Raw genomic sequence first — 27,186 nt, 5'->3', positions numbered from 1 at the left:
TTTCTGCAAAACACCTGCGGAGTTGACATGCTCACTACACCCCTAGGTGAATACCTTGTAATAGCTTGCAAAATGGGGTCACTTCTGGGTGGTTTCCACTGTTTTGGTCCCCAGGGGCTTTGCAAATGCGACATAGCGCCCAGAAACCAATACAGCAAAATCTGTACTCCGAAAGCCAAATGCCGCTCCTTCTCTTCTGAACCCTTCCGTGTGCCTAAACAGCCGTTTATGACCACATATGGGGTATTGTTTTACTTGGGAGAAATTACTTTACAAATGTTGCAGTGCTTTTTCTCCTTTAGTCCTTGTGGAAATGAGAGAAAAATGAGCTAAGCCTAAATTTTCTTTGAAAGAATGTAGATTTTAATTTTCACGGCCTACTTCCAATAATTTCTGCAATAAACCTGTGGGGTCAAAATGCTCACTATATCCCTAGATAATTTCCTTGAGGGGTGTAGTTTCCCAAATGGGGTCACTGGGGTTCCACTGTTTTGGCACCGCTCTTCAAAGAGCTCTTCAAAGCTGACATGGTGCCTAAAATATATTCTAATAAAAAGGAGGCCCCAAAATCCTCCTTTGCTTCTGAGGTCGGTGTTTCAGTCCATAAGCACACTAGAGCCACATGTGGGATATTTCCCAAAACTGCAGAATCTGGGCAATAAATATTGAGTTGTGTTTCTCTATTAACACCTTTAGGACACAGCCTGTTTTGGCCTTGTGGCACTTCCGATTTTTTCAAATCTGACGTGTCACTTTATGTGGTAATAACTTCGGAATGCTTTTACCTATCCAAGCAATTCTGAGACTGTTTTCTCGTGACATATTGTACTTTGTACTTTGTGATAGTCGATAAATTCAATATTTATTCGTGAAAAACACCAAAATTTAGAGAAAATTTTCACAAATGTTCATTTTTCTAAATTTAAATGTATCTGCTTGTAAAACAGACAGTAATACCACACAAAATAGTCACTAGTTACAATTTCCCATATGTCTACTTTATATTTGCATAGTTTTTTGAACATCCTTTTATTTTTCTAGGACATTACAAGGCTTAGAACTTTAGCAGCAATTTCTCACATTTTCCAGAAAGGCGATTTTTACAGGGACCAGTTCAGTTCTGAAGTGGTTTTGAGGGCCTTATATATTAGAATCCCCCAATAAATCACCCCATTTTAAAAACTGCACCCCTCAAAGTATTCAAAACAGCATTCAGAAAGTTTCTTAACCCTTTAGGCGTTTCACAGGAAATAAAGCAAAGTAGAGGGGAAATTTACAAATTTCTCTATTTTTTTGCAGAAATTCATTTGTAATAAAAAATTTGTGTAACACAGACAGTTTTACCAGAGAAATACAACTTAATATTTATTGCCCAGAAACTGCAGTTTTTAGGAATATCCCACATGTGGCCCTAATGGACCGAAACACCAGCCTCAGAAGCAAAGGAGGACCTAGTGGATTTTGGGGCCTGCTTATTTTTAGATTATATTTTAGGCACCATGTCAGGTTTGAAGAGGTCTTGTGGTGCCAAAACAGTGGAAACTCCACAAAAGTGACCCCATTTTGGAAACTAGACCCCTCAAGGAATTTATCTAGGGGTATAGTTAGCACTTTGACCCCACCGGTATTTTGCTATATTTATTGGAGTTAGTCTGTGAAAATGAAAATCTACTTTTTTTCTGAAAAAACAGAAATTTTTACAAGGAATAAAGAAGAAAATGGACCCCAACATTTATAAAGCATCTTCTCCCGATTAAGGAAATACCCCATATGTGGTAATAAACTGCTGTTTGGACCCACGGCCGCGCTCAGAAGGGAGGGAGCGCCATTTGGATTTTGGAGCGCAGATTTTGCTGGATTGGTTTTTAATGGCATGACTTGATTGCAGCGCCCTGGAGGCAACAAAACAGTGGAATTTTTCTAGGGGTATAGTAAGCATTTATACCACACAGGTTTTTCTCAGAATTTAGTAGAATTAGGCCGTGAAAAGGAATATAAACATTTTTGTCCACTAAAATGTTGATTTTTTTCATTTTCACAAGGGATAAAGGAGAAAAATTTGTCCTAAATTTGTAACGCAATCTCTCCTGAGTACGACAATACCCCACATGTGGTAATAATTTATTTTTTTTATTAGAAATTAATTAACCTTTGCAGGACGGACCCTTTTTTGCTTTTCCATTTTAGTTTTTCACTCCCCGCCTTCCAAACACCATAACTTTTTATTTTTCCATGAATTGAGCGGTGTGAGGGCTTATTTTTGGCAGGACGAGCTGTAGTTTTTATTGGTATCATTTTTTGGTACGTGCAACTTTTTGATCACTTTTTATTACATTTTATTTAGAGCTTTGGTGACCAAAAACAGTGATTTTGGCGTTTTAAATTCTGTATTTCTTACGGCGTTCATAATGCGCTATGAATGACAATTTTACTTTATTCTGCGGGTCGGTACGATTACGGCGATTCCATATGTATATAGTTTTTTTATGTTTTGCAGCGTTTGCACAATAAAATCACTTCTTTATAAAATAATTTATTTTCTGTGTCACCATATTCTGAGAGCCGTAACTTTTCTATTTTTCAGTCAAAAAAGCTGTGGAAGGGCTTGTTTCTTGCGGGACGGGTTGTAGTTTTTATTGGTACTATTTTCGGGTACATGCGACTTTTTGATCACTTTTTATTCTATATTTTGGGAGGGGTGGTGACCAAAAAATAGTGATTCTGGTATTGCTTTTAGTTTTGTTTTTTTGCGGCGTTCACCGTGCGGTAAAAATAACATTATAGTTTTATAGATTGGGTCATTACGAACGCGGTGATACCAAATATGTGTACTGTTTTTTAACCGTTTCATTTTTTTTCCCTATAATAAGAGACTTCTTTTTAATCTTTTATTTTTACACTTTTGTAAAACATTTTTAACTTTCTTTTTACTTTTTTCTTTACTTTTTACACTTTCTTTTTTTACCTGCAGCCCTGAACGCTTCTAGAATACGTTACATTACCTAGGTAGTGTAACGTATTCCAACTGTCAGTGTGACGTCACAGTCACTCTGACAGTTAGTTTACGAGGACCAGCGGAGGCTGATCCTCATAGGCTTGCATACATGGCAGACCCGGAGGCTGTTGTCTGGCCCCCGGGTGCCATCACAAGCATCAGCAGCCCCCACAATTGCATGGGGGCTGCTGATGTGCTACAAACCCCCTACAAGCGGAGATCGCAATTGAGCCCCGCATGTAACGGGTTAATTGCCTAAATCAGCGGCAATGAGCCGCTGATCGGCAACAGTGGAGTGTCAGCTGTCAGGGACGGCTGACTTCCCGGTTCCCGATGCACACTGTCGCCGACACTGTCGCCGACACTGTCACAGACACTGTCGCCGACAGTGTGCATCGCGAACGGCAGTGACGTCCTGTCACTCTGACAGGAAGTCTATCAGGAGGCTGATCCTGATAGGCTTCCGTAGATGGCAGACACAGAGGCCATTACTTGACCTCCGATCGCCATGCTAGCCATCTGCAAACCTCACGATTTCATTGTGAGGGCTGCCGATGTGCTAGAAATCCCTGAATGCGGTGAATCGATCAGCGCAATTAAGGGGTCAATTGCCGAAATCAGCGGAAATAAGCCGCTAATCGGCATACAGTGGAGTGTCAGCTGTCAGGGACAGCTGGCCTCCCGATTCATACAGTGTGCACCGGGAACCATGCAGTAACTGTACGTCCCTGTGCGCTAAGACACTGGACACATGGACGTACAGTTGGGTCGTGGTGCGCCTACGGGTTAAAACTTTGTGTTATAAAAAAATGGATTAAAAATTAATTTCTGCAACAACAAAAAAAGAAATTTATAAATTTCACCTCTACTTTGGTTTAATTCCTGTGAAACGTCTAAAGGGTTAAGAAACTTTCTAAATACTGTTTTGAATACTTTGAGGGGTGAAGTTTTTAAAATGGGGTGACTTATTGGGGGTTTCTAATATATAAGGCCCTAAAAGCTACTTCACAACGGAACTGGTCCCTGAAAAAATAGTTTTTTTAAATTTTCTTGAAAATGTGAGAAATTGCTGCTAAAGTTCTAAGCCTTGTAAAGTCCTAGAAAAATAAAAGGATGTTAAAAAAATGATGCCAATCTAAAGTAGACATATGGGGGATGTTAATTAGCAACAATTTTGTGTGGTATAACTGCCTGTCTTACAAGCAGATACATTTACATTTAGAAAAATGCATATGTTTGCAATTTTTCAAACATTTTTTGTATTTTTCACATTTAAATACTGAATGTATCGAGCAAATTTTGCCAGTAACATAAAGTCCAATGTGTCACGAAAAAACAATCTCAGAATCTCTTGGATAGGTAAAAGCATTCCGAAGTTATTACCACATAAAGTGAAACATGTCAAATTTGAAAAATGAGGCTCGGTCAGGAAGGTCAAAAGTGGCCCAAGTGGGAAAGGGTTAATGCACCTGAGTTATGCAACAACAATATTTACTTGAAACAAATTCAAAATCTACATTTAACCCCATGGAGATGCAGTCAATTTTCATTTTGGGATAGGTGATAAACGTATGATCGCTGGGGGTCTTACCACTGGGACCCCCACCAGTCTCTAGAACGAGGGTCCCGACTAGAGCGACAGTCACACATGTGCGCTGCTGCTTTATTTAATATCTATGGGGCGACGGAGTCATCCACGTACGCACAGCTGTTTCCGTCCTTCCTATAGACTTTTAATAGAGCGGCAGTGCACATGCGATCGTGCAGTGAGGAAGATTTTGCATGGAGCGGCGGTTGCGCATTTCCGCTGTCGCTCCATTCAATGTCTATGAGAATGACGCAATAATCCGAGCGCTGTACTCGTCTGTTTCCGTCAGCTCCATAGACATTGAATGGAGCGGCATCGCACGCGCGCGACCGCTGCTTCATGCAAAATCTACCCAGTGGTGGGACCCTCAGCGATTATACATTTATCAGGTATACTGTTAAATCCCGATTACTATTTGCGGACTGAAAATGTTGGGGGGAGGTTGGTCTTCATGTGATGCTGCTTCCGCCATCGATTGGGGGCATATTGCAGTTTTTTCAAGATTGCAACGCAAGCCTCGCGGTATTGCTACGGTAAAAAATTACCTCAACGTGTGAACACAGCCTAATACAATTACGCCACAAAACTAGCATAATTACATTGCTAAATCTCCCTCAGTCTGAAGCAAGTGTACACAACAAGAGCAATTACCCATAGCAACCAATTGGCTCGATTCTTTCAGTTTCCAACCAGCCCTAGCAAAATGAGAGCTGTAACCTGATTAGCTGCTGCTGCCACTTGCCGCGCCACTTTCTGTCGTCCTCAGTTGTATGTACTGTGTATATATAGAGCTAGCTGCTATACAGTTATGGGACTCATATCAGTCAGCGAGCCAGTGAGGACGATATATACTATACTTCCACCCGTTATGACGTCACTGCTTGCCGTGTGTCTATAGCGAGGATAGAAGTCAGGGCGCTTCCCCGTTGCTCGGGTAACGGGCGCGTGGGACGCGGATAGGAGCAGTAGTCACATCATGGCCTCGGAGCGGCTGCAGCTAGAGGTTGTCGGGCTCCTGAGTGAACCCCCTTTCCACGTTGCCAAGTGTGCGGCCGAGGTAAACGAAGGGGATGCCCGGGCATGGTGGCTATTAGCAGATGGGCATGGGGTACTGGGCGGCAGCAGCATAGCCTCACATAGCAATACTATACTAAACGATGTAGTTCTTACTAATTTACCAGTAAACTTCTAATAGATCAGAAATAATAAATCTAATACATATAATGGGACTAGCAGAGGATCTATGATCTTCACATGTGTGTGAATGGATTTTGTATTGGACCATAAGAATTTTAAGAAATATTGGTCATAGTGAATTAATGTTTTCATTTACTAGCTGGTTCCTACCAAGAACCACCGAGGAATATCAATTGGCAAATAATTTTTACAAACTAGATAGTAAACTTCAAATGCAAAAAAATAAAAAAAATCCAATATACTTTGCAAATGTGAAGTAGAATAAATATTTAAAGAGGTATTCCAGTTTCTGCAAATGTTATAGATTTTTTTTTTTTCAATATACTTTATGCTGTATCAATCATTCACATTTTCAAGATGTCGGCTTGCTGTCGTTCAATGTGAGCTTTCTATTGTTAACTGCTAGAGGATATAAATCTGTCTTGGTCATATGATAGTCACACATGTATTGTTAAAAGACACAACTCTGATACATATACTGTAAGGCTATGTTCACACACGGCGGATATGCTGACATTCCCGCCAAAAAAACGCAAAATTGTGGTGCAGGTTTTCAGCCGGAATCTCCTCTGGGGAAAAACCTTCTAGAAATAAAATTAATACTTACCCCATTCTCTATTGTCATAGCGACGCGCCCCTTTGTTCTCCTTGCAGCCCGGTCTCCTGGGATGATGCTGCAGCCTGTGATTGGCTGCAAAAGTCACATGGGATATAACAAAAACAAAACCTTTTGACCGCAAAACGTTACAAAAAGGACACAAAACAAAACTTGTGGGGAAGAACTATTAACCCCTTTAGGACACAGCCTGTTTTGGCCTTGCGGCGATGATTTTTTCAAATCTGACATGTGTCACTTTATGTGGTAATAACTCCGGAATGCTTTTACCTATCCAAGCGATTCTGAGATTGTTTTCTCGTGACATGTTGTACTTTATGTTAGTGAAAAAATTTGGTCGATAAATTCAATATTTATTTGTGAAAAACTTCAAATTTTAGCAAAAATTTGCATTTTTCTAAATTTAAATGTATCTGCTTGTAAGACAGATAGTAATATCACACAAAATAGTTACTAGTTAACATCCCCCATATGTCTACTTTATGTTTGCATCATTTTTTTTCAAGTACTTTTATTTTTCTAGGACGTTACGAGGCTCAGAACTTTAGTAGCAATTTCTCATATTTTCAATATAATTTCAATAGGCCATTTTTTCAGGGACCAGTTCAGTTCTGAAGTGGCTTTGAGGGCCTTATATATTAGAAAGTCCCCATAAATCACCCCATTTTGAAAACTGCACCCCTCAAGGTATTCAAAACCACATTCAGAAAGTATTTTAACCCTTTAGGCGTTTCACAGGAATTAAGGCAAAGTAGAGGTGAAATGTACAAATTTCATTTTTTTTGCCGAAATTAATTTGTAATAAAAAAAAAATCTGTAACACAGAAGGTTTTACCAGAGAAACGCAACTCAATATTTATTGCCCAGATTCTGCAGATTTTTGAAATATCCAACATGTGGCCCTAGTGTCCTAATGGACTGAAACACAGGCCGCAGAAGCAAAGGAGCACCTAGTGGATTTTGGGGCCTCCTTTTTTTAGGAATATATTTTAGGCACCATGTCAGGTTTGAAGAGGTCTTGTGGTGCCTACACAGTCGAAACCCCCAAAGAGTGACCCCATTTTGGAAACTACACCCCTCAAGGCATTTTTCTAGGGGTATAGTTAGCATTTTGACCCCACAGTTTTTTTTGCAGAATTTAGTGGAATTAGTCTGTGAAGATGAAAATCACCTATTTTTCTGTGGAAACATAGAATTTTTTTAATTTTTACAAGGAATAAAGGAGAAAAAGCCGCCCAACATTTGTAAAGCAATCTCTCCCGATTACGGCAATACCCCATATGTGGTCGTAAACTGACGTTTGGATCCACAGCAGGGCTCAGGAGGGAAGGAGCGCCTTTTGGATTTTGGAGAGCAGATTTTGCTGGATTGGTTTTCAGTGCCATGTCGGGTTTGCAACGCCCCGGAGGGACCAAAACAGTGGAAACCCCCCCAAAAGTGACCCTATTTTGGAATCTACACCCGTCAAGGAATTTTTCTAGGGGTATAGTGAGCATTTTGGCCCCTCAGGATCTTTTCAGTATGGGACAGTAGTTCCGCGGAGAGGCAGGGACTCCTAGCATCATAGATAACGATGACGATAAGAGCCCAGCTCCCTGCAGTGTGCTCAGTCCAGGAAATGCGGCCGTCCTGCGGACCGTATATCACGGACTGAACACGCTCGTGTGAATCCGGCCTAAGACTGGCTTTTCATATGCCTAAGGTCTCTTGCACACGACCATTGTGCCACTCGGTCCTTTTTTTACGGCATCCGAGTGGCACCCGATAGTCTTCATGGACCCATTCACCTTGACGGGTGAATCCAGTCAGTGACGAGTCTCTGATCCGAGGAAGGATAGAACATGTACTATCTTTCCTCGGATCACTGACTGGTCTCGGACAGCACACACGGTCGTGTGCATGAGGCGTAAACGATTTGTTGTTGGAGTGAGATGCAACACATTTATTAAGAGACAAACCGCTCATAAAAAATGTGCTGCTTTTTTCGGTTGGCCGTGCGCTACAATGACCGCAGCTTTGCACCATCCATTTCCTCCCCCCTTCATCAGACGTAAAATATCGGAAAAAATATTCTCACCTCACCACTCCTCTTCTCACTTCTGGGTCCCCTCAGGCTCCCTCAGCAGGCTACGGCACATACAAGGTCTTGACGCCGGGCAGTGTCCGCTTGTTATGTGCCGCAGCCTGTTGAGGGGACCCAGAAGGAGGAAGAGTGGTGAGGTGAGAATATTTTTTTTATTATTGTTATTGTCCGATTGGGTGAGGGGGTTAGTCAGATTGGTGGGGGGCAAATTACGGGGCTCAGCGTGGGCCTCGATCTTGCTACTCCCCACAGAATGAAATATACCCCAGCTAGGAGCTGCCATAGATTTCCGCCTATAATTGACGCCGGTTCTCTACTTAAGTTTTCAAAGTAGCAAGGGCGGCTTAAAATGCCCCAAACTCGCAATTGTCAATGAAAATTGCAGCTCTTGGGCCTTTTGCATCTTTTCTATGGCAGAAAACTGGTGTCAAAAAGGTTGAGAAATTCCCCCCTTTGTACGTAGGCACTATTTCACTATAGATTAGGGATGTCACGATACCAGAATTTGGACTTCGATACCGATACTTTGTGTAGTATTGCGATTTCGATACCAAAACGATACTTTGCCAACAGTAATAAAAAAAAAATCTTCCATTTTGTGATGTGATGTGCGAGGTGTGATGATGAATTTAAAGAGACTGTCACCACATTATAAGTGCCCTATCTCCTACATAAGGAGATCGGCGCTATAATGTAGGTGACAGCAGTGCTTTTTATTTAGAAAAACGATCTATTTTTACCACTTTAGGAGCGATTTTAGCTTTATGCTAATTAGTTTCTTAATGCCCAAGTGGGAGTGTTTTTACTTTAGACCAAGTGGACGTTGTACAGAGGAGTGTATAACACTGACCAATCAGTGACCAATCAGCATCATACACTTCTCCCCATTCATTTAGTCAGCGCATAGTGACACTGCGTTGTTCGCTATGTGCTGTCTTATACTGACATATTAATGTTACTGAAGTGTTTAGACAGGGACTAGACATTCCTTCCAGCCAGGACGGGGTCTATTCACAATCCTGGCACTTCGTTAACGTTTCTGTGGTACTTACAGCAGAGCAAGCGTAATCTTGCGAGATCTCGCTGTAAATGACAGGTTACAGCGAGATTACTCTTTGCTCTGCTGTAAGTACCAAACAAACGTTAACGAAGTGCAGGGATTGTGAATAGACATCCCGTTCTGGCTGGAAGAAATGTCTAGTCCAGGGGTCTCAAACTCGACCGGGTAAGTGGGCCACATATAGAAAAAATGGGAAGCTGACGGGCCGCATTACTTTCAAATTTGATACAATACAAAATTATTGTTAATCAATTAGTTATTTGAACTACTATAACACTATATTACTATAATAATAATACTACATTACTATAATAACACCGCTAGGTTTAAAATTTGAGAGAATTCACCACGTGCTTATTTCAACAATACAGTTTTCCAGTTTAAGTATCGCTAAATGCAGTCTGGCGGCTCAGTTGGCAGCGTTTGGCAGACACACATGTCAAGATTGGGCAGCCCCTTTTTAGATAGTGCCACAGTGCCCTCTGTAGATATTGCCACAGTGCCCTCTGTAGATGCTGCCACAGTGCCCTCTGTAGATGCTGCCACAGTGCCCTCTGTAGATGCTGCCACAGTGCCCTCTGTAGATGCTGCCACAGTCCCACAGCCAGAGTGTTGCCGACGCTTTGGCTGGGGATTCCTCTGCTGTTGGAGCCCCTGACGTCACTGTCCATACACTGTGACGTCAGGGGATTCTCCTGGACAGCAATGTGATATCAGGGGCAACCCCAGAGCTGGAGTCCCGGGCAGAGCACTAGTAGGCTCTTCCTGGGACTCCAGCTGTGCTCCTGACATCACTGGTACTCCTGCTCTGGGGAAGCCCATGACATCACTGTCGATGTATGGAGAGCGATGTCAGGGAATTCCACAGAGTCCCGGAGCAGAGCCGATACTAGCGCTCTGCACTGGACTCCAGCTCTGGGGAAGCCCCAGACATCGCTGTCAATATGAGGACAGCGATGTCAGTGGATTCCCCAGAGTCCCGGAGCAGAGCCTGTACTAGCGCTCTGCTCGGAACTCCGCTCTTGAGAAGACCCTGACAACACTGTCCATATATGGACAGCGATGCCAGGGAATTCCACAGACTCCCGGAGCAGAGCATGTACTAGCGCTCTGCACGGGACTCCGGCTCTGGGGAAGACCCTGACAACACTGTCCATATATGGACAGCGATGTCAGGGAATTCCACAGAGTGCCAAAGCAGAGCCGATACTAGCGCTCTGCACAGGACTCCGGCTCTGGGGAAGCCCCAGACTCACTGTCTATAAGTGGACAGAGTCCCGGAGAAGAGCCGATACTAGCGGCTCTGTGTCCCGCGGGCCGCAGATGACTGCCCCAGGGGCCACATGCGGGCCGCGTGCTTGAGACCCCTGGTCTAGTCACTGTCTAAACACTTCAGTAACGTTAATATGTCAGCATAAGACAGCACATAGCGAACAACGCAGTGTCACTATGCGCTGACTAAATGAATGAAGAGAAGTGTATGACGCTGATTGGTCAGCGTCATACACTCCTCTGTACAACGCCCACTTGGTCTAAAGTAAAAACACGCCCACTTGGGCATTAAGAAACTCATTAGCATAAAGCTAAAATCGCTCCTAACGTGGTAAAAATAGATAGCTTTTCTAAATAAAAAACACTGCTGTCACCTACATTATGGCGCCCGTCTCCTTATGTAGGAGATAGGGCACTTATAATGTGGTGACAGAGCCTCTTTAACCTCCATGTGCCTCACATTAATAGTATTTAACCCCATTATGTTTCTCAGTCATAATGGGTTAATGTGGGAGGTACATGATTGGGTTAATTACTATTAATGTGAGGCACATGGAGGTTAAATTCATTACACCTCGTGCCTCACATTAATAAGTGAAAGCAGTTTTGATTTTATTTTTTTACAGAGTACACATCATAAATGACGCAAAAAATTGTTCTGCAGGTTATTACGGCCGAGCCAATACCGAATATGTGTATATTTATGTATTGAGACTTATTTTAATGTTTATTGTAAAAAAAGGTGTATGTGTATTTTTTTACATTTCATATTCCTTTGTTTTTACTTTATTTTTAAACTTTAATGTACTGGCATTTATCAGATATATGCCAGTACATTAGCCTGTGTACGTATAGTTCACAGGCAGTTGTTAGGACAATATACCTAAGTATTCCATAACAGGAAATATGGTAAGACAGCCCTGGGGTGCTTCAATGGACCCTGGGCTGTCTGGCCATATATGGTATGGCCCTCGATCGCGTCATCAGGAATTCCCTGTGACGCGATCCAGGGGCATCCCCCCTTCTCATTTTCCCCTGAATGCTGCAGTCAGCTTTGATCGCAGCATTCAGGGGAATAACGGCGGAGATGAGAGGTTTCTCTGATCTCCGCCGTTTTAGAGCGGGGCTCCGGCTGTGTAATACAGCCATTGCCCCGCTCCTGACATTAAGTGCGCGCGCGGTCAGTGTGAAGTGATGCGGCCGGCGCTGCACTAATGAGCAGCGGTGCAGGCACTGAAGACAGAACATGCGGGTGTTTTGCAGTGCGCCCGCCTTGTTCTGTCTTCAGTGCCGCGCTCATTAGTGCAGCGCTGGCCGTATCGCATCATGCTGACGGCGCGCACTTGTCAGGACTCAGGAGCGGGGCAATGGCTGTATTACACAGCCGCAGCTCCTCTCTTAGGGTATGTTCACACGATGAGAGGCATTTACGTGTGAAAAGACAGACTGTTAACAGCTGCCTCGTTTCACACGTAAATGCTCCTCCTCGCATTTTGCGAGCCGTCTGAGACGCTCGTAAATCTTGAGCTGTGCTTCATTGAGTTAAAAAAAAAACTATCTGTTTTCACAACGTTAGGAGCGATTTTGGTTTATGCTAATAAGCTTTCTTAATGCCCAAGTGGACGTACTTTTACTTTCGACCAAATGGGCGTTGTACAGAGGAGTGCATGACGCTGACCAATCGGCATCATGCACTCCTCTCCATTCATTTACACTGCACTAGCGATATAGATATATCGCTATGTGCAGCCTCATACACAAACCCTAACATTACTACAGTGTCCTGATAATGAATACACATGAAATCCAGGCTGGACGTCATGTGTACTCAGAATCCTGACACTTCTGAATCTTTTCTGTGAGATTCCAGCAACGGATACGAAATCTCGCGAGATCACGGAGCTAAACGAGTTTTGGTTTCACTTGCCGGAATCTCACAGAAAAGATTCAGAAGTGTCAGGATTCTGAGTACACATGACGTCCAGCCTGGATTTCATGTGTATTCATTATCAGGACACTGTAGTAATGTTAGGGCTTGTGTATGTAGCTGCACATAGCGATATATCTATATCGCTAGTGCAGTGTAAATGAATGGAGAGGAGTGCATGATGCTGATTGGTCAGCGTCATGCACTCCTCTGTACAACGCCCACTTGGTTGAAAGTAAAAGTACGCCCACTTGGGCATTAAGAAAGCTCATTAGCATAAACTTAAATCGCTCCTAACGTGGTGAAAATAGATCGTTTTTTTAAAATAAAAAGCATTACTGTCACCTACATTATAACGCCCATCTCCTTATGTAGGAGATAGGGCACTTATAATGTGGTGACAGAGTCTCTTTAACATCTGTTTGCAGCATCTTAGCCAATGTGTGTAACCAGCCGAAGAGATGATCAGTCCGCTGATAGTACAGACAGAGCAAGAAACGAAATGATAAACAAATAAAATAAATAAAAATCATATGCCCTCAATAGTATGACGAAATCCTGCTCTAGGTGTGTACATATTAGAAGTAAATAGAAAAATACACTATAAAGACAAAAGTATTGGGACACCTACACATTACACCTGCAGGTGCTTTTAGGACATCCGATTCTACATCCATAGGCATTAATATGGAGTCGGTCCCCCACCCTTTGTAGCTAAAACAGCTTCCAATATTCTGGGATGACTTTCTACAAGATTTTGAAGTGTTTTTGTGGGAAATTTTGCAAATTCATGCAGAAGAGCATTTGCGAGTTCAGACACGGATATTGGACGAGAGGGTAGGGCTTGCAAACGCTGTTCTAGTTCACCCCCAGGCTGGGTTCTCACGTAGCGTAAATACTGCTGATTTCTCGTAACTATTTAGTCGCGGAAAATCCGCAGCTTAATACAGTAGCAGCAGAGTTGATGAGATTTGAATAAGTCTTATCCATCCGCTGCGTAAACGATAAGTGAAAAAACTGCTCAGAAACTGACTTGCGGTGCTGTTTTTAATCCGCAGCATGTCAATTGTATTTGTGTAATCGCTGCTTTTTTGTTGCAGGTTTTTCCCATTGAATTCAATGGGGAGGTAAAATCTGCAATATATAGTTTTTTTGTGGTGGAAAAGCTGCGATTCCATCGCAAATCAGAAATAAAAAAATATCTTATAATTACCCAGAACTCTGTGCTTCTTTGTCCAAGCCAGCCTCCTGGAATGACGTTTCATCCCACGTGACTGCTGCAGCAGTCATAAGGGATGAAACATCATCCTAGGAGGCCGGGCTGCAGAACGTCAGAGGGTAAGTATGCACGTTTTTGGTTTTTTTCCTCCTCTTCTGTTTTCCACAGTGGACATTCCGGCCGAAAAACTGCACCACAACTAAACCCAGACTGGTCCATCAGACTGCCAGATAGAGAAGCGAGATTCGTCACTCCACAGAACACGTCTCCACTTCTCCATACTCCTGTATGCAGCTGCTCGGCCATGGAAACCCATGCCATGAAGCTCCTGGGGCACAGTTTTTGTGTGAATATTTATTCCAGAGGAGGTGTGGAAGTCTGCGGATATTGAGTCAGCAGAGCGTTGGCGACTTTATGCACTATGCACCTCAGCATTTACCGATCACGCTCTGTACTTTATGTAGTCTCTTATTTCGTGGCCAGATTCCTGTAGTTCGGCGTCCCCGCCCCATGGTATATCTAGGAGGGATGAAATTTCACAAACTGACATGTAGCAATGGTGGCATCCTATCACCGTACCACGCTGGAATCCGTGAGCTCTTTAGAACGGTCCCATTCTTTCATAAATGTTTGTAGAGGCGACTGCATGGCTCGGTGCTGGATTTTATACACCTGTGGCAATGGGACTGGAAGAAACACCTGAATTCAATGATTAGGAAGTGAGTCCCAATACCCTTGTCCATATAGTGTATGAAATCACACACAGGTCCACATTTATCAATGTATTTGTGCTATTTTTTTGTCACATTTTATTCCAAAATATTGTCTAATCTGCCATGCAACATTTTTATTAACTATTTGTGCCATCCACGTCAGTCTGTAAAAGTGGATGTGGCTTACTGCGTAGCCAGGATTTAGACACATTTCTAAAATTTGACTTTTTAAAAAAGTCGCAAATGAGAAAATAAAAGTTGCATCTCTACTGCACACAGACTCTGGTGGAGAAAAAGCGGATTAATGTCAGCCAGTGTGAAAGTTAACGGCAGTGATGTATGTTATGACAAATTTATCAAAGGGGAAAAATGCAGTCATAAATTTGTGGTGTTTCTATGGAAAACTGCATTATGGCACCACATGTAGAAAAAAATAATAATAATGTGATTGAGGGTTTACATGCGGTGTTAATGGTGCAGTTTTCCAGATCCGCAACGAAGCTGTGATAAAACCACGTTGAATAGAGCATGCCCCCAAAACCTCATTGCTTGACCAAGATTTTCTAAAATCGTATTAACTGCATAGATACATATAACAACTGCAGTGTATCAACACGGGAAGACACTGCAAAAATACCACATGTAGACATGTCATTACATTCCCCCGCTCCGCATAGCTGATTGTGGGTGTTGAGCAGCGCTGCTTATGCTTGTTTTCCATGAAGTGCCGGGTGATCACCGTGGGTGTTGAGCAGCGCTGCTTATGCTTGTTTTTCATGAAGTGTCGGGTGATCACTGTGGGTGTTGAGCAGCACTGCTTATGCTTGTTTTCCATGACGTGCCAGGTGATCACCGTAAATATACTCCAGGGATGTGCAGTGAAATGATCAGAGCAGTTTTGATTTGTTGTTGCTCATAAGTATATAATTTTATTGCTAGGTGCTGAAACACTCATTCGATGCTGAATTCGAAGACCCAGTCTTGAAGCCACTTCTTCAGTGTGCGTGGCATGAATATGTATGTGCAAAGAAAAAGGTATAGTCTCTTCCTTCCTCTATTTCTCTAAAATTCTGTTTGTCAAAATAATATATTTACCCCTACTCTCCCATGCATGGCAATGCTATTTTTATGTATTCTATTCAGCATCTTAGGCTCTGTTCACATCTGCGTTGGGGTCCCGTTCTGTCGCTCCTTCGGAGCTTTCCGTCAGAACGGGACCTTGAACAGACACAAATTGACATAGACGGAAACCAAAGGTTGATTTCTATGGTAACGGATCCGGTGCCCGTGGTTTCCGTTTGTCTCTGTTGTGCACCGGACCCGTTGTTTTGCCGGCAAAAATCAACGGTGATGGAAACGGAAGCCTCTGGTTTCCGCTTGTGTCAGTTTGTGTCTGTTCAGGGTCCCGTTCTGAAGGAAAGCTCAGAGGGAACGTCAGAATGGGACCCCAACGCAGATGTGAACAGAGCCTTATGTGGCTATGCTTTTAAACAAAGGTTTCCAATTTAATTTAAGATGAGTTTTCATTACCTTCTAACTTGCATCCCACATCTGCAAATGGATGAAAGAAATAATTTTTGTGGATTCGAGTTTATTTGTTATTGCATTAGCACAATAAAACTATTACAACTGTGTGCAACCATTCAGCCTTCTGCACACAGCTCTGCTGTGTGCATGAGGCCTAAGGGTGCAGTCACACGCTGCAGATTTTGTTGCAGAAATTTTCTGCGACTATAAAAGTATGTGCACGCTGTACAGAATAGCTTCAGATTTCCGGAAAATCCAAAGCCGCAGTATATTACAGTAGCAGCAAAGTGAATGAGATTTAAACTAATGTTATTTACAATGCTGCGGAAAAAAATACAGAAATTGACTTGCGGTGCAGACTCTTATTCTGCAGCATGTCAATTTCTCTTCTGAAAACACGGCAGAATTTCCACATAGAAAATCCAGTCGGAAATTCAGCAGTGTTTATGCTGTGTGTGGACGTACCCTTAATCCGTTCCATTCATCTGAATGGGAATGCTTCTATAGCAGGTGTATGGTTTTCTGTTACTGTGAGGGTATGTACACACGGCTTATTTACGGATGTAATTCGGGCGTTTTACGCCTCGAATTACGTCCGAAAATGCGTCTCGATAGCGTTGGCAAATATCTGCCCATTCATTAGAATGGGTCTTACGATGTTCTGTGCCGACGGTCATTTTTTTTACGCCCCGCTGTCAAAAGGCGGGGCGTAAAAAAGACGCCCGCGTCAAAGAAGTGCCTGTCACTTCTTCAGATGTAAATGGAGCCGTTTTCCATTGACTCCATGGAAAACCAGCTCCATTTAACGTCCGTAATGGACGCAGCGAAAAGCGCCTCAACATGCCATTACGGCTGAAATTACGGTGCTGTTTTCTCCTGAAAACAGCCCCGTAATTTCAGCCGTTACGGACGCTGCCGTGTGAACATACCCTGAATGCACAACCCTGGTAATGGCAGTGTATCATTAAGGCCTCATGCACATGACCGTAGCCATGTGCACAGCCGTAATGTTCGGGTCGGCCATCAGCGGAGTGTCACTTGCGAGCCGCCCGAAAAATCGCGGACCGTGCACATGGCCACGGCCATTATTTTCTATGAGCCTGGACCCCAGAACATGGCCGTAATAAGACATGTCCGTTCTTTCTGGTTAACATATTATAAGCGTGGTAATATTTGTTAACATATTCATTTTCTTTTTAGGAAATTAAAGGTGAAGCTTGGGAATTTCGGTCTGATGTCATGTGCTTTGCTAATGGACAGTTAATAGGAGATGAAAAGGCCCTCAAGTTGTGGGCCAATGATATGTGGGGTTATAAAGATTACAGACCGTTGACACTGTACAAAGCTTTGGCAGAGGACTTTTACACCAAGTACATGAAAAGCACTAAGGTAAGTGGATATGTGATATGAATCGCTATTCATCTAAAAGTACACCTCATAACACTATAGATGAGGCTCTGTTCACATCTGTGTTGGAGCCTCCATTTGATGGACAAAATAGCGCAGCATGCAACGCTGTTTTTTCCAGTAAAAAAAGACGGACACCATGACGAACCACATTGAAGGTCATGTTTGGCCCTCTGGCATTCCGTCAGTTTAGTTTCCTGCTCTTACGACAGAGCAAAACAGTGAAATTGACGATCACAGATGTGAACAGAGCCTAAGCCTTAGCTTATGCACCTCATATCATGTGTTTGGCATGGAGGCAGTATGTGTACAGAAATAAATAGCAAAACACTATAAAGCAAACATTTACCTGCAATAAACAATGGAAGTAACATAGTGTATTTTCTATTTACAGCATGTGTTGGTATACCTTGACATTGCAATTCAGGATAAACCAATAGGGAGATTACTCTTTGAGGTAAGTCATTTTACCTCTGTGTTCATTTTGTGATTATTTGGCATAATCTAAAAAACATTACTTTATTTACCGTAAATCATCTCTTAAATAATAATGAGCTGTTCTGAGAAATACCGGACTGTTTATTGGCCCGATGGTCAGATTTTTTAAAAATCACTGCCTGTCCTGCTGAAATCGGTGGGGTTCGGCGGTCATTCATCTAATGTGTACGGGGCACCTTTACTGATGCTTTACCTGAAGACTAGAGACTAAGTTACAGTATTGCCAAAGGCTATGTTAACCTTTTGTAACCATTATTATTATTACACACTATACATAGAAGCTGCATAACGCGGCTGTAAGCCGAACCTGTCAGTTAGCTGTATTGACGGCTGTACTGACAGCGGCTCCTGTGTGCCTCTGACACACACTATAACCCTAAAACCGATCAAATCTTAGTTTATTAACTTAGATTTGCTCTGTATTAGGCCTTATTTACACGAACGTGTTTCACGTCTGTGAAAATCACGCGTGTCGCACGGACCTATGTAACTCAATGGGGCCGTTCAGACAGTCCGTGATTTTCACGCAGCGTGTCCGCTGCGTAAAACTCACGACATGTCCTATACTTGAGCGTGTTTTGCGCATCACGCACCCATTGAAGTCAATGGGTGCGTGAAAATCACGCGCAGCACACGGACGCCCTTCCGTGTGCTGCGCGTGATTCGCGCAATAGTAGATCAAGAAATGAAGGGGAAAATAAAACCACCTCCTTCATTTCTTTTTCTAAACCTCAAAACCGCGTGTCATAAGGATGGCATATGTGTGAAAATCATGCAGCCACGCACCAAACACTTATGACACACGCAAAACGCACATTAGTGTGAATTTCGCCTTAGGGTTATAGAGCAGTCATTGGCGTTCCTGACTGACGAAGCATGGGAGTAAGCAGTGTGCGATCTAAGGCGGAGGTGTAGTGTTCACCACAGCAGGCACTCCGACCTCCACTAACAGGATGATGGTTATCGCAGAGCTGGAGGTGGAGAAGCTGCAAGGGCTGGTCAGGAAGATAGAGAAGCAGAATTTGCAGGGTTAGGTGCTCTGCTTGGATGCACTATTATTTTGGGTAACTTTGGTGAACACATGGGGCACTATTAATGTTGGGGGCACTATGGGCACCTCCGCTTTGGCACAATTATTTTGGTGGGTAATATGTGGGCACTCTTAATGTTGTCATTTCAAAAGATAAAACAGAATCAGCACTTCTGAACCATTTACGTATTTTCATTTGGAGGTAAGCAACGCACCTGGGACTAATGGTATATTATGGTGCTCAAAAATCAAGTTCATAACAATAGAATAAAGTGAAGAAAACGGTGTCACTCACCATAGACATGAAGACCATGATAAAGCGTTAGCCATGCGAAATGTCATTTCCTCTTGGTATCTCACATCCCGCTACTTTTGCAATGTATCGCTGATGAATACTGATCAATAAAAGGACTATTTATGGTGAATGCCACAGTTTTCTTTGCTTTATTGGACTATTAACGTTGGGGCACTATGGGAGTACTTTGCTTGAAACACTTATTTTGGTGAAAACTATTGGCACGATTACTGTTGGGGGCACTCTGGTTCAGCACAATTATTTTGGGGGGACACTAGGTGGGCACCTACTATTGGGGGCACTCTTCTAGGCACTATGGGGACACTATGTGCGCACGATTACTGGTTGAGGACAATATCTGCTGAGCACATTTAGTAGGGTTACCTGCTTGGTAGGGTTATTGTTGGGGGCAATAATACAGTTAGGGCACTATCTCCTTGCGACCCTTGCTGTTGTGCTCTGTGTGTGGCACTAATTACTATCAGGGGCGCTATCTCTAAACTTTTTTCTTTTCATTTTTCTTCGGAGCAACAGAAAGCCCGTCTTGCGACTTTTGTGGCGAAATCGCAAAAATCGCAGCACAGGAAAAAAAATAATCACTTACCCAGTACACTCTCCTTCTTCCTGCAGTCCGGCCTCCTGGGATGACGTTTCATCCCACGTGACTGCTGCAGCCAATCACAGGACGCAGTGTCACATTACCTGCAACGTCATTGTAGGAGACCAGTCTACGCGCAGGGGAGGGGGTAAGTATGAACAGCTTTTTTTTTTCCACAGCGCTGCTTTCCGCAGCAGAAATTCAGTTCGAAAAACTGCCTCTCTTCTCCTCTGTCTCGTGCGCTTCCTAGTTCGTGCTGACTCCCCTAGTCTTTTTTTTTTTTAAATATCCTTTTTATTATCAGTTTTCACATTTTCTTACAAACATTTCACGTAAAAGTTACATCATGAGTGCGCAGCACTCTACTGTCATGGAATTAACTTTTAATTAAATTCAACATAACACATAAACATATAAACATATGAACATGGCATAATTGTCTATCTTCAGATGGACCGAAAGCATGACTTCCCCCAACCCCGACACGACCTAGGTCATTAATAAGTTTCTACTCATCCTTTTTTCCCCCAGCTGATTCAGAGTTGCAACCCCCCTAAAGTGCCTGCCAAGAGCTGTGTACAATACCAATTTGTGTACTGGAAGGGCCTAACAATTTCCGCTATTTCGGCTGCTGTACATTGCGATTCTATGAATGTTTGCCACTTATCAAATAGCTTCTTGGTTCCCGTTTCCTTCCGCCTTTCCACCTCCACCCTCTCAAGAACCAATAACTGTTTCAGCCGCGACACAATCATTTCTAATCCCGGCATGTCTGCCTCTAGCCATTTACTCAGGAGGCATCTCAAGGCTACCAGTAGAACCGTGTGCACCAGCACGGGAGGTGATCTCACTCCTCGAACACCCCCTTCCTCCGGCGGCCGCGCCTGATGGAATAGTAGCGCTTGCGGCGTCATTGGGAGATTCGTTTTCCAATGGTCCTCAATATATTTCTGTACCATCCCCCAAAATCGTTTCGTATGTACACACCCCCACACTCCATGCCACAAATTTGTCAGTGGTGTATTGCACTTGGGACAACTTGTAATGCGGTCAGGGAAAGATTGTGAAGGCAGAATATTAAAGCCATATATAGCTGCATGCATCAACTTAAAATAGGTTTCCCTCCAGCTCTCATTTATCACACTCTTCCGTACCGCCTCCCAACCCCCCAGTATGATCTCTCCTATACCTGGATCCTGAGTCCACCGTTCCCAGCTTTTAAAACTAATCCTTGATTGCGGCCGAACAAAACCATCTCTCAATGCTCCATACAGCCCCGAAATGGTCGCCCGCCCAGTTGTTGGACCCATGACCTCATCCAGAGTGTGCGAGGTAGCTTCCTTACTCAAATCCCTGAGCCTGGAGGTGCAAAATGCTCGTACCTGAAGTACTTGCAAAAAATTGACCCTCCCTGCTATGTGTCTGAGTTTAGTGGTGATTTCCTCCCCAGTTAACCACCTCTTTTCCTCTGTGTGCATAAGATCCCCTGCATTTCCCATGCCTACCCTCCCCCATGAGGCAATTCCGTCCCCCTTGTCTATTCCCGGTAAAAACTCTGGATGTCCGCTTAACGGCATATATTTCGAGACCAGGTGAGGCAGCCCAAACTGTTTACATACCACTTTCCAAGCTAGAACTGTATCTCTCAATACAATGGAGGTTTTGAGACGGCACGGAAGAGAAGCAACTCTACAATGTAACAAAGCTTTTAGGTTCCAGGGTGAGGCATACTCCCCTTCCAGATCTAAGTTGGAATAATTGCTTGTCTCATGAAGCCAATCTACTACATGGCGAAAAAGACAGACCACTTTATAACCCCTGACATTCGGAAAGTTCACACCCCCTTCTTGTTTACCCATCATAAACTTGGTAAGTGCTATGCGCGGCCTTTTTCCTGCCCATATAAATTTAGTGAATGAAGCCGTCAGTTTCGAGACATCCACATGCTTCAATAATAGAGGAAGTGTTTGAAAGGGGTATAGCAATCTGGGGAAACTAACCATCTTAATCAGATGGCATCTTCCCAGGAGGGACAACGGCAATTGGCCCCATCTAGTGAGTTCCGCTTGTATTTTTTTAATTAACGGGGGATAATTTAGGCCATACAAAGTGTCTGGTGCCTTCCCTATTTTGATACCCAGATAAGTAATGCAGTGCTCAACCGGTGATATCCCGCAACCCAAGGATTGTCAAAAGGTCTTAGGCAATGGCCTGCCCAACTCCAGCAGTTCGCTCTTAGCTATGTTGACTTTATATCCCGAGCATTGTCCAAATTCCTGTAAAAATTGAAAAACCTTCCCTAAATGCTCTTGAGGATTCGACATAAAAAGTATGACATCATCAGCGAACAGGGCTAATTTCACTGCACAAGACCCTACTTGAATGCCTCTGAACATATCCGATTCCTCCAGGTATCTAGCCATAGGTTCCAATGCCAGATTGAATAACAGGGGTGATAGGGGGCAACCCTGTCGTGTTCCTTTATGTAATTGGAAGGGATCTGATAGGAACCCTGAGGAGTGAACACGTGCTTGCGGGCTATTGTAGACTCCCTTCAGGAAGACCCGGAAGTCTCCCTGAATGTTCATTTTGTCTAGCACCATCCCCAGCCATTCTCATTGTATGTTATCAAAGGCTTTCTCTGCGTCTAGCGCTAAAAGTGCCGGCCTGGTACCTGGCTGGGGATCATGCCTGACTGTTTCTAGCACCGTCAACACCTTGCGTAGATTTGTCACTGCTGCCCTGCCCTTTACAAAGCCTACTTGGGACTTTCCCACCAGTATGGGTAGATACATAGCCAGCCGATTGGCCAGAATTTTTGTGAGCAATTTCTGATCTTGGTCTATCAGCGAAATGGGACGGTACGCCCCCGGGTCAAGAGGATTCTTCCCCTTTTTGGGTAGCACCTTTATATGCGCTACTTTAGCCTCTGCTGGTAAAGCCCCCGTGCCTAGTAAAATATTATAGTATGCCACCAAGGTAGGACTGATTTCCTCTCTCAGAGATTTAAAAAACTCCCCTGTGAATCCATCCGGACCCGGGGCTTTTCTGTTAGATAAGCTCTTGATGGCGCTCCAGACTTCCTCTAATGTAATCTCTGCGCTCAAGTGACCATTTTGCTCCTGGGTGAGCCCTGGTAGCTTCACCTTCTCCAAAAATTCCCTCCCTTTTTGGAGATCTATGGGTGTTTCTGAGTAAAGGGCTTGGTAGTACTTACTTAATATGATATTGATTTTTTTTGGGTCTGAAGTAGGAGTTCCATTTGATTCGTTAAGTGTTGATATGTGCGACGGTGCATACCTCCCTTTTGCTAATCGCGCTAATAATTTGCCCGCTTTATTGCCGAAACGCATTAAATCGGCATCAAATTGGGACTGGTAAATACTCTCTCTTTTGTCTAACCATTGATCAAACTGTCGCTTGGCTTCCCTCCATTCCTCCCCCAATGGCAGTGATGGAGAGTGTAGAAATGCTGTGTATGCACACCGTAATATGTCGCTCGCTGCCTTGTATCCTTCGGTCGTCTTACGTTTAAGATTAGACATATATTGCATGATTTTTCCTCGTATTACCGCTTTAGCTGTACGCCAATACAATGACGGTTCCGAGCGATGCGATACATTATCCCCATCAAATTCCATCCACCACCCCTTAAGCTTCTGTATAAAGCCCTCATCCTTTGCCAGAAAGGCAGGAAACCTCCAGATAAAATCCGTTCCTCTAGCTACTGTGTCGGCCAAGGTAATGGTAACCGGAGCATGGTCCGAAATGACTAGATCTTCAATTGTCGCTTCACGTAAACGCCGCGATAATGCGTCACTAACTAGCAAGTAATCAATACGCGACCATGACTGATGAACATGGGAGAAATGTGTATATTCCCGCGCATCTGGGTGAAGACTCCTCCACGCATCTATTAGGGCCGTGTGTCTTAAAAAGTCGGGCAAGATCTTATCTCTATTTCTCTGCGAACTAGTCCCTGCGCTCCTATCCTCCTTTGAAGATCTTACAGTGTTAAGGTCTCCCCCTAGAATCAAAAACCTAGTGCGATCCTGCTGGAGTTGGGATTCCAAATGACCAAAAAAACCAGTGTTAACCGAATTTGGGCCATACACATTATGAATACTGACGGTTTCCCCTGCATGCTCCATCACTAGATGGATCCAACGGCCCTCGTCATCCCGCTCCTGGGACACCAGTGTAAACACAAAATTTTTATTTACCAAAATTATAACTCCCGCCTTACCCTCCCTTGCCGACGAGCCAAAAACCTGACCCACCCAGAATTTTTGCAAATACTTAAACTCCGGCTAGGTAAGGTGAGTTTCCTGCAATAGGGCCACATCTGGGTGCAATCTTTTCATGTGTCGTAAACGTTTGGTCCGTTTCTGTGGGGATCTCAGCCCTTTAACGTTCCAAGAGACTATTTTCATGTTATTGGGCCATGTATAAGATGAGCTAAAGTGCCTAAAAGTCGTGCTAAGTTCGGGGAGTCAGATCCGTCTTTTTCCAAGAGCCATGTATAAACATTAACAACATAACCAAAACCCGGTTTATAAGCCAGAACCAACAAGGCCAACCGGCCCTTATCTAACGAAACCCTCAAATCACCTGCGGCAAGGGTTAGCAGCCCCTTCATACCCACTGGTGTACGTGACTTCACTTTTTTCTGTTATATCAGAACACGCCCCTCCCTCCCCCTCCCCCCCAGCCTGCACATATGACTCCTTCCCTGAGGAAGTAACACCTGCCCTTGCCCCCTCAATACCTCTTTGTCGCCTGTGCACACTCTTATACATTTCCATATCATCAATTTTAACAGCCTAGCGTCCGTTTGGATTATATCTTCATGACTTTTATGCAAACAGACTTAAAATCACATATCCACATGAATCTTGCTTCGCCTCAAGGTTTCCCTACCTTCTTTTCCCATATCTTCTATCACAATTTCCCCCAATCTGCCATCTGTGACAGATACAGCTAATCCCTTGCGTGGGGGAGGCATTGTCTCATTCCCGGTCAATCCCACCCACAAGGAAAAATCTCAGAGCCTGATCTAACTCCCTCACTAATCTCCTGTAGTGAAAATGCAGGGAAATACCAGAGTGCATACATTTCAACCTTATAACATTGTAACATTATAATCATATGCCAGCTGTTGACTGGTACAGAGTGCCGTATACTACCGCCAAATATCTCCCTCAAAACTTTCAAATTATCTGTAAACTTATCTGTATCTGGTCGGAATCTGCAATTGGTCTACAGCGTCCACAAAATCATCATCACATCAGCTTAAATAACATGTGCTGAAAAGATCTTCGTCCGTCAATCAGGAGACATGGATCGGGTGCGGTCCCGTGTACGCCTCTGCGGTTTCGGAGAATCCCCTCCATTTCCAGCTCGACCCCCCCGGGATCTTCCAGGTGTGGGCATTAAAGCTTCTGCCCAGGTTCGCTCCATATTTAGTCGGTTCCGTTTGGCTTCTCTCGACTTGCGATTCGGACTGTGTACTGGACTGTGACTCTCCTCTTGCTGTGGTCTGCGCCTACAAAGCTCCGTAAGTGCGTCCTCCGCTTCCTGTGGCGTGGTGAAAACCTTGTTCCGCCCGTTCTCTTGAAACACCCGCAAGATGGCTGGGTACTGCAGGTTAAAACGTATTTTCGCTTGGAACAGCGCGGTGCAGATCTTGCTGAAAGCCTGCCTTCGTTTTGCAACCTCCGCCGAGAAATCCTCAAAAAGTAGCACTTTCATGCCCAGTATTTCCAAGGGACGCGATCTGCTGCGGAATGCTTTCATAAGTGCCACCTTATCATTGTAATCCAACAGCTTAAAGATTACTTGTCTGGGACGAAGCGAACTGTGGTCGTCTGTAGCTGGGAGGTTTCTGGGGTCCGGCCCCACTTTGGGCGCCCTCTCCACCCGGCAGGGACGGGGAAGACCTAAAGCTTCTGGCAATGTCCTCTCACACACTCGTTGCAAATCAGAAGATATCACCGCTTCTTTCAGCCCCACCAGTCGCAGGTTGCTCCTCCTGGAGCGGTTTTCCAGATCCTCCACCTTGTCCCCCAGCTGCGTAGTAACAGACAGCACCACTCTGAGTTTGGATTGCAGACGCTCATTTTCATCTTCCAGCAGCGTCATACGCTGCTCTAACTCATCAGCTCTGATAGTGACTTGTGCCAGCTCCGCATGCACGCGGTTTAGGGAATCTTGCACCGTTTTTTCCAGCACCTTTTGCAGGTCTGGCACTATCTGTTTGGCTACTTCTCGGGCCAGGGCTACATAATCAATGGCTGCAGGAAGAGCGGACATTATGTGCTCTGTCGGGCTTGAAAGCTGGGACTGATGGTGCTGCAGCTCATCTTCCTGTGTGTATAGCAGGGTCGCAGTGGCGGGAAACGCCGCCATCTTACCTCCCTTTACCACGGCCGCGGCTGAGTCTTCCATGGCTGGCTTCTGCGCGCTTCTGAGGAGGTACCTGTCCATACAGGCACCACCTGTGATGATTCCGTGTGCAGGGCTGGTGACTTCACCGCTGATTGTCGTCGCCGAAGCGACTATTGCAAGCAGATAGGCTGGACGGGAGCGGGAGCTCAGTCACTCGCGTCCTGCATCCCCAGCGCCGGAACCGGAAGTCCTCCCCTAGTCTTAAGGGGCCAGCATGTGCCAACTACCCGGTTTTCCCAGGGTATAATAGGAACTTTAGGGGGTCCACTAAACCGCATCCGAATCGGCACCAAAAACGGCCCAAATTGCCCCAGATTGATTTCTATTTTTTTTTTCCCGGGTGGCTTTTGGCCGCTCACAGAAAAAGAAAGCAGCGTTCTCTTTCTTCGAGCGGTTTCCGCCTCTGATCTCCCATTGAAATCAATTGGAGGCTGAAAAAAACCAAAACCTGTGGTGCTCGGTTTCGGAAAAAACGTGAAGAAAAGGCGTCCAAAAATGCTGGCAGTTAAAAATCTGTCTCAAAATTCCTTAAGGAATTTTGAGGCAGATTTTTTTCTGCCTGTCAAAAAACTCAGTGTGGACTAGATAGTCTAGGGAAACCCTACGTCACTTTGTTATATTTTTTGTGATTGCCTCAGCTTATACCTTTTGACTATCCTTGCCTGTCACCTGCTTTGACCTGACTTGTGACTGTGATTAACCTTTTACCGCCTG

The 27,186-nt window shown here is 44.1% G+C and overlaps 1 protein-coding gene across 2 annotated transcripts in view; it reads left to right on the top strand.

Annotated features, from left to right (window-relative positions):
• The first annotated feature begins 5,318 nt into the window (after positions 1–5,318).
• Positions 5,319–27,186, top strand: part of PPIL6 (peptidylprolyl isomerase like 6) — a 44,820-nt gene continuing 22,952 nt past the window's right edge. The window contains exons 1-4 of one of the 2 annotated variants that reach the window (XM_075862258.1): positions 5,319–5,640; positions 15,610–15,705; positions 17,398–17,586; positions 17,999–18,061. In XM_075862258.1, coding sequence (XP_075718373.1) covers positions 5,560–5,640; positions 15,610–15,705; positions 17,398–17,586; positions 17,999–18,061 — 429 coding nt within the window. In that variant the 5' untranslated portion in view covers positions 5,319–5,559. The remainder of the gene's footprint in view (positions 5,641–15,609; positions 15,706–17,397; positions 17,587–17,998; positions 18,062–27,186) is intronic. The other variant, XM_075862257.1, reaches the window with a different exon arrangement.

The sequence above is a fragment of the Rhinoderma darwinii genome, chromosome 4, assembly GCF_050947455.1.
Source record: "Rhinoderma darwinii isolate aRhiDar2 chromosome 4, aRhiDar2.hap1, whole genome shotgun sequence".
Lineage (NCBI taxonomy): Eukaryota > Metazoa > Chordata > Amphibia > Anura > Rhinodermatidae > Rhinoderma > Rhinoderma darwinii.
Note: the sequence above shows the minus strand (reverse complement) of the source record. Positions and strands in the feature narration are given on the sequence as shown.